The 7,689-nt window shown below is 56.7% G+C and overlaps 1 protein-coding gene across 2 annotated transcripts in view; it reads left to right on the top strand.

The window, feature by feature from the left end:
* Nucleotides 1–5,988, top strand: part of CD247 (CD247 molecule) — a 69,818-nt gene extending 63,830 nt beyond the window's left edge. Inside the window, exons 4-8 of one of the 2 annotated variants that reach the window (XM_008695605.2) lie at nucleotides 225–305; nucleotides 1,691–1,723; nucleotides 2,512–2,568; nucleotides 3,511–3,552; nucleotides 4,767–5,988. In XM_008695605.2, the coding sequence (XP_008693827.1) occupies nucleotides 225–305; nucleotides 1,691–1,723; nucleotides 2,512–2,568; nucleotides 3,511–3,552; nucleotides 4,767–4,832 (279 nt within the window). In that variant the 3' untranslated portion in view covers nucleotides 4,833–5,988. Of the gene's footprint in view, nucleotides 1–224; nucleotides 306–1,687; nucleotides 1,724–2,511; nucleotides 2,569–3,510; nucleotides 3,553–4,766 lie in introns of both variants that reach the window. The other variant, XM_008695598.2, reaches the window with a different exon arrangement.
* The last annotated feature ends 1,701 nt before the right edge of the window (nucleotides 5,989–7,689 follow it).

Here is a 7,689-nt window from a genome sequence, read left to right as displayed (position 1 = left end):
ACACACACACACACACACACACACACACACATACACGAGTCATGGTAACACATATTCTCTGAGATGCTCTGTGACATGCTGGTACCCAGATGGCCCAGTTTTCACTCTAACCCCAGTCCCTGCTCCTTTCTTTGAGAGCCACCATGCAGACAGGGGACTCCCAGTCCTGCCGGCCCAGCCCTCATGAGGGTGTCTTTCCTGTCTCTGATGCTCTTCTGTTTTAGGAGCTCAATCTAAGAGGAAGAGAGGAATATGAGGTTTTGGATAAGAGACGAGGCCTGGACCCTGAGATGGGAGGAAAGCAGGTAGGGTATTCCTCTCCGCCTGTGTGTGTGAGTGCGTGTGTGCTCAGCGGGACAGCCAGGAGAGGGCTCCTCAGAGCCCATGCACTCTACCAGCACACTCTGTCCTAACATGCAAGGGACCTGGGGCCTGGGGACAGTGGAGGCCCATTCCTTCCATCCCCTTCTCTTCCTTCCCCCTGGGCTCCATTCTGCATCGCAGGGGACCTCCCATACATGAATGTGGCACTCTGGCCCTCGAGACCAAGCTCCACCCAGCTCCCCTTAAACTGCTTGGCCACCCTGAGATGCACGGGGTGGGGGGGGCTGTCTGCCCCCCAAAAGGACAGATCTGATGAAGAGGTCTATACAGGAAAGGCCCAAGGCCATTGGACAAGGAATTCTGGGTCTCAGGTACCCCTTGGAGATGGCTCCTAGTGGCTCTGTTCTCTTGGCTGCAAACTCTACACCCTGTGGGGAGGGGAGGCTGGACGAGGCCAGGGCACGGTCCTCTTATGAACAGAGTTCCGGGGCACCTGCCTGAGTAGCTTGGGCAGTTACGCATCTGACTTTGGTTCAGGTCATGATCTCGGGGTCCCGGGGTGGAGCCCCTCATCGGGCTCCCCAGTCAGCCCGGAGAGTGCTTGTCCCGCTCCCCGCCCCCCTCCCCCACCCCATGCTCTATCTCTCTCAAATAAATAAAACCTTTAAAAAAAAAAAGGGCAGGGTTCAGCCCAAAGGCCCAGGCTACCCAGCTTTTAGGGTAGTGCTGCCTGACAGTGCCTGTGGCCCTTGGTGTTTCTGGTCACACCTGCCCCCCCCCCAGCCCCCTCCACACTGTCTGAGCCCTGTGCTGGGCGTGTTGTTGCAAGAGCTAACGGGTGGGGAGGAGACACCGGCAGTTTCCTTGGCCCCTGCGCTCCAGCCTCAGCTCTCCTCTCCTCCTCTAACTTGGACTAGGAGGGGTGAAGAGAGGTGGGGACGGAGGGGTCACTAGGGCTTGCCTGGCAGTGGCTGGCCCTGCTCTAGGTGAAGGTACTCGGTACCTTTCCTTTTCAGCCAGAACTGCCACTCGTAAGCTGGTGACACTTGTGGCACTCTATCTGCAAGGGGACACAGACTGGCTATCGGCAGATACCCCCGAGGCCTGCCCTGGGCAGGGCTGGGCTGAGGAGGCCCTGCAGGGGGGCGAAGCCAGTGTTCCAGGGAGTGTGCAAGTGTGCATTAAGAAGCAGGAGCCACAGGAGAGCTGTGAGGGTGGGGGTGGGGGGGTGGGGGCAGGGCTGCGGGGGGAGGGGAGGCAGGTGGCCCAGGGTGAGAGGAGGGGGGCGGCGGGGAGGGTGCTACAACTCTCCTGGCCCGGAGCCCTGTTTCTCCACCTCTAACCTGCGCCTGGTCTTTCCCAGCAGAGGAAGAGGAATCCTCATGAAGTCGTGTACAACGTGAGTACGGGAGGTGGTCTGTGGCCCCCAGAAAGCTGCAGGAGGGCTCTGGGTGAAGGCCTTGCTCCCTGCCCCGCGTCTGTGCCTCACTGGACCCTCACCTTCCTGCACCACGTCTCACCGGCTCGGCTCGCTGCCTGCAGGGGCTGGCTGTTCCTAGGAAGCTTGCCTTCGCCCCTCCGTCCCCAGTCTGCTGCGGGCGTTCCCTGTAGGTGGCGCTGGGGGACAGCAAAGTCAGGCAGGGCCAGCCCGTCGGAGGGGCTCCTGCTTCTAGAGGCTGGAGTCTTTTCGTGAGTGTCACCTCTTGTTGGAAGGTCAGCCTCACCCCCTGGGTGCGGATCTGATTGTGGTTTTCAGACCGTCGATCGGGGCCTGCCATGAAGGAGAGCCACCTCTTCTTCCTTCCTGCAATTCAGGGACCCACGGCCCCTCACGCTAGCCGCATAGAGACAACTTGCTCAATTAAATGGTTCTGGGGACTCCGGGTGAGCCCTTGCATTGTCCACATTCATGTGCTTTGGCTAGAATTCCACATTTTATCTTCGACCCTAACTTGAGCTTCTCAGCTCAGTGCAAAGGGCTGGCGGCTCAGAGAAGGCTCCAAAGGGCTGAGGAGAAGGGTGAGGCTGGAGCTGGTTGTGGACAGAGATGCTTGTGTGAATAAGGACTGGAGCTTTGATTGTGCGAGCTCCCTGCCAGCTAGGAAGTCAAGAGGCTTCCTCTTGTGGGGAAGCCCGCTGTTTTCTGCATGAGTTAGTACAATCAGTGTCCCATGCCCTCTTTTCCAGGCACTGCAGAAAGACAAGATGGCGGAGGCCTACAGTGAGATTGGGATAAAAGGCGAGGTGAGTGCTGATTCCCAAGGATTGGGTCAGGGTGGGAATGCTCCCAGGGAGTCCCTCGTCACCTTCGAGATGTGCCTGCTATCAGCCTCTGTCCCGTCCATTCGCAGCCATTCCTTGTATCACCGGCAGAAGCCCCGTGGTAGCTGCCAGGGGCAAAGGGTGACCCAGTTCTTCCCCACTTGACAGCACCTAAGACAGTGAGGAAAGATGATATTCTTTCAGGAGCCAAGTCTAGATTCTAAGACGCGCTAAGCTTTGTAAAAAGCAAGTGGAATCTGTCACCATCAATAATTATCAAGTGCCTCATGTGTGCCATGCTGTGTTCAGTGCTTAGGACTCTGGGACTTGGGGCAAAATGAAAATGCAGGGCCCCTTGCTTCTAAAAGATTAGAATTTCCAAATGGTGAGAGCAGAGACTGCGTAGGTCATGTGTCCACAAAGTGGGCCTGGTCAGTGCCTTGCCAGGTAGGTGGTCTCACGTAATCCCAATAACCCAGTGAGAAATATGTGCCCTGCAAGGCACGGGAGGTGAAGTGATTTACCCCAGGTCCCTTAGCTCGTAAATAGGGGAGCCCAGATGTGAGTGGACTCTGTGGCCAGAGCTCATACCACGTGGTTGTCCTTCCCAGTGAGCACTGATGAGGAGCCAGGAACTCTGGGAGCAGCAGGCAATATGGCCAGCTCCCATGACCCGGGATTCCAGGGCTCTGATGTCTCTGAGCACACGAGTGGGGCAGAGCCAATCTGGGCCCCATCGAAGCCAGTCCTCACCTTACCTGCGGAGTCAGGTCTGACCAGTGGCCCGAGGGCCCTTCTCTCTCAGGGGCAGGGGTGCCAGCTAGGAGATGGTCACCTCTGACTCTCTGGGGGCCCCGAGAGTTGGGGCCTTGAGCAGGAGGCCGCTGCTGACTGACTCTCTGCCCTTTTGTCTCCTTCCCCCAGAACCAGCGTCGGAGAGGGAAGGGGCACGATGGTCTTTACCAGGTAAGAGCTGATGCGGTGCCTCTGGCCTGTGCCGCGGGCCCTCCCTTCCTGCGTGCTGCCATCCAATCAGGGGCAAGGCTAGAGTCCCCATTTTGCTTGCTTGGTGGCACCCAGCTCTTGCCATCAGCTGGGCAGGGCAAAAACCCCAGGCCCCAATTCAGGTCCCAGTGCCGCCTGTGCCAGGAAGGCCCTGGGGTGTGGCTGCGATGCAGCCATCCAAGCACATGATTTGGCTCCAACCAGGAGACCATGGGAGCCCCCAGGCACTGGCCACAGATAAGCAGCAGCTGCCCAGAGGGCTGATGCAGGCAAAGGACAGGACACAAGCAATTTCCTGCCTCTCCCTCCGCTGCTCTGGGCCCTCACCAGAAGCCTTGCTCTGCCCCGTATCCTCAGACCTAATAAGATGGGGGCATGGGTGGGAAAATTGAAGGGGGAAAAAATCAAGAGAAATAATAACTTTTAAAAAGGAAATGTTGTTATAGTCAGGTGCCTGGTTTATGCAAATCAGTGTGAAAAATTATGCAAACCAAGGATACCCAGCCTACTTCTCTAAAATATAATCCCTAGCGGGTTCTTATTTGGCTACTTCTAGCTCCCCTGGGCTCTTCACAGCTTGCTTGACTGACTCCAACGTGTCAGGCTGCCCAGCTTGCCCGAGTTCAGAATGATGTCAAAAGGGCCCCCAGAATGTTCCTTTGCTCTGTCTTCTGGACCAGGGAGAGATGTTCCAGTGGGATTGGGACCAGCGTGCCTGCTCCTGGACAAAGACCATAACTGTAGTAGGGTGGCCTGGAAAGGAGGCTGGGGGAGAAGGGCTGAGGTTAGGGAGCCACCTTTCCCGGTGACAAGCCCTGGCTTCCTGGAGGCCCAGGTATCAGGGACAGCAAACTCTCTGGAGCAAACCCTGACTGCAACTCAGCATTCAGGGATGGGGGTGCTCTGCTTCCTCTTGGATCCAACAGGAAGTTCTTCTAGGCCCACGCAGGGTAGGGCTCAGTACGTGGGAAGCTGGGAAGAAGGGGAGAATTCAGCTGGAAAGGAATTGCTCCAGGGCCATCCTGGGCAGGGAAGAGGGTGCATCTCTCCCGCAGCCCTCTGGGTCCAGGCCCCCACCTGCTGCTTGAGGGGTACACTCCACTTGTTGGCCTCTAAGTAGGCTAGTGCCCTCCCCAAGCTCCTGACCCTTTCCTTTCCCAATTTGCTTTCACTAGGGGCTCAGCACGGCCACCAAGGACACCTATGATGCCCTCCACATGCAGACCCTGCCTCCTCGCTAACCACACCAGGCATGTCACCAACCACGGGCCAGACCCGCACACGCCCATTGTTCAAGACACAGGATAAAGCATTTATAACCCAGTTCACTCCTATTTCTCCACCACCAAAGTATTCCCTCTTATGAACTGGATGCTTCGCATTGTAACATTTGGTCATATCCAACTCCAAACCATCCTCCCTGGACTCTGGAGGGGAGTGCGCTCCGCCAGGCTTATGGCCCTGTTCTCGAAGAGTCCTTTGTGAGTGCCACATGTTCTCGGGGCTTCTGGGGGGTCTTGGGGTTCACTGGAGACTGTGGATGGGCCCCTCTCTTGGAGGCCCCGGGCTCTTACCTGGGAGACGGGTACACGCTCCTTCTCACAGTAGTGTTCCGTCCCTGTTTTGTCGAGTCCCCAGAGGAACCCCAGATGTTAGCACATATCCCAATAGCCTTATTGTTCCGTCAGTATTTGAGTGGCTTTGCTCCTGCTGTAAATTTGGCTTCTGTGGTCAACCTGCGTCATTTCTAGGTCACTTGTCATTGGTGCAAAGGGGCTGTCGTGTCTGCCGGTGAAAGGCCCGGGCGGAGGGGGAGAGGGGAGGAGAGCTGTGCGGGTCCACGGGAGCCCGGCGGCTGAAGAAGGGGAGCAGGGGGCGCTGATGGAGGCTCAGCTAGAGCTCGGGGAGGGGGGCGGGGCAGCCCGGAAGGGGCGCTCCTTCAATCAGGCATACATTCCCCTTTATAGACCTTAGCATTTGTGGGCTGGGCACTCTGGGCACCGTCCTCATCGAGCTCACACTCGCACAGGGGACACGAGGTGTGAACAGGCTGGCCTCACAGCGCGTAGGAAGGGCCATTGCAGAGTGCGCACGAAGCGTGGGGACGAGGGAAGGGGCAGGCCCACACTCTTGCCAGGCACTCCTTCACTTCGCACTCTGAGTGGAAGTCAGCCGTCCCCGCGGACCTGCAGACAACCGAGAGCGGTGGCGGGCGGGATCACCCCGGCTGACTTCCGGGACCGCCGCGGCGGACTTCCGGGATCGCCTCGGCTGACTTCCGGGAACTGTGCTGTGTAAGGTGTCGTGGGTGACCCTCTCTGTTCTGATAGGTTTTAATTTATACTGGTTTGCTAAAGCCTTACTTTCTCATCTGCATAATAAACGCTTTGGTGAAAATGCTTTTTCTCTTAATTTCGGCAGTCCGGCAGGTAACGCCCCGTGTGGGGCGACCCATCTGGTGCCGCTGCCCTGGGGCGAAACTGCTGACTCCCAGAGGGCACGATGGTTCCTTGGGACACGCAGGCGGGCACAGGTGCAGTCGGCTGGGCCAGGCCCGGGAGGCACCTGCGGGAAGGGGCCGGGGAAGCAGCCTGGAGTGCAGGGCTCCCAGCGCCGTGGCCAGCAGGGGGACGTCGGGCACGTGGTGGAGGGCGGCCACGGAGCAGCCACTATCAGCCGAGAGGGTGTCTGGGAGTTGCGAGCGGCCGCCGACGCCACGGCACAAACCGCCAGTCTGCAGGGTTTGGGGAGGGCTGGGGGATGGCAGAGGCCTCTTTAGGTCAGGTTCTCTCTATATGTAGTGGCTGCAAAAGAGGTCCCAACTCATCAAGCTACCAATTAATATCGGGTAGACTTTGAGATAAAAAACCCAAGGTCACGGCTGTTACAAGCCGCCGAGCATTTGGGATTCCAGCAGGAGTGACTCGAATCTCTCCTAGGCCTACATGTAACACCTGGCGAAGACATGGCATTCTATTTGAAACCTGGCCTCATAGGGGGAATACAATTCCATTCAACAAATATTTACCCTCTGCACCTACCTATTTCTGTGCCCAGCACTTTGCAAGCTACCAGGGAGGATAAAGAGCCACCACAGAGTTAGGGACTTAAAATTTTGCCATTGGATTCCATCACAGAAAAAGCAGCGTCACATGGCTGGTCATGGCACACAAGGGTCAGGCAGGAGGGGGAGGTGCCAGGGAAGGGGTACAGACAGAGTCCAGCAAGGGGCTGGGGAAGGGGGGCAGGTTTCATGGGTGGGGGAAGCCTCTGAGGACAGCTGGCCCCAATTAGGTGAACTGGGCACCAGGCAATGGAATGGGAAAATGATATAGAATGGCTTTAGCTGCCTTGACTCCAAGACAACAGATGGCCCCTTTTGGGTTGCTACTTCTTTGTCTTCTACTCACTGGACTTTTTAAAACCTGAGGTTGGGTTCATCTCTTAGTCAAAGTGAGTAAGCCTCCTACCTCAGACCTAGTCAAGGTCCGCTGAGTTATATACAGGCTGCGTGACCCGTATGGCTGGCTTGAAAATTAAGAATTTGACCCAGTTCCATCAAGAATCTGACTCAAGAGGCAGGAAGGAAAGCTGGTGACGAGGTGTGGGTGCTGCAGCTGACCTGGGTGGGTGGGTGAGGACACTTACTGGACCCCATGCAAGACAGCCACGCCAGCTGGGTGAGAGCTGAGCCCGAGCTGGGGGAACGAACCAAGGGCCAAGGGGAGGGGTCCCTGGCACCGCCAAGCTCCTGCCCTTCCTCGGGTCTGGCAGTCCTCTCTCCAAGGCACAACTGGATTCCTTCCGTCCCAGGAAGTTACTGATTGTGGAAGACGTGCCATCAACTTATTTTAAGTAAAACAAAAACAAAAACAAACTCTTAACATAAACATCCATTGCAAGATGCAGCCCTGTTTCCTAAGCGTTACAATATCAAGATATGTTTTAGGACCAAGGAAGTACGGCGTTTCACTTGCACTGAGGGACCAAAACATTCTGTGTGTGTACATAAATCAAAATGGAAGCTTCCGAAGTATTTTTCACAACTGTCATGACTTTGATGTCACTAAAGCCTATGTGGCTACTTCTGATCGATTT

Source organism: Ursus maritimus, unplaced genomic scaffold, assembly GCF_017311325.1.
Source record: "Ursus maritimus isolate PB19 unplaced genomic scaffold, ASM1731132v1 scaffold_2, whole genome shotgun sequence".
In the NCBI taxonomy this organism is placed as follows: domain Eukaryota; kingdom Metazoa; phylum Chordata; class Mammalia; order Carnivora; family Ursidae; genus Ursus; species Ursus maritimus.
Note: the sequence above shows the minus strand (reverse complement) of the source record. Positions and strands in the feature narration are given on the sequence as shown.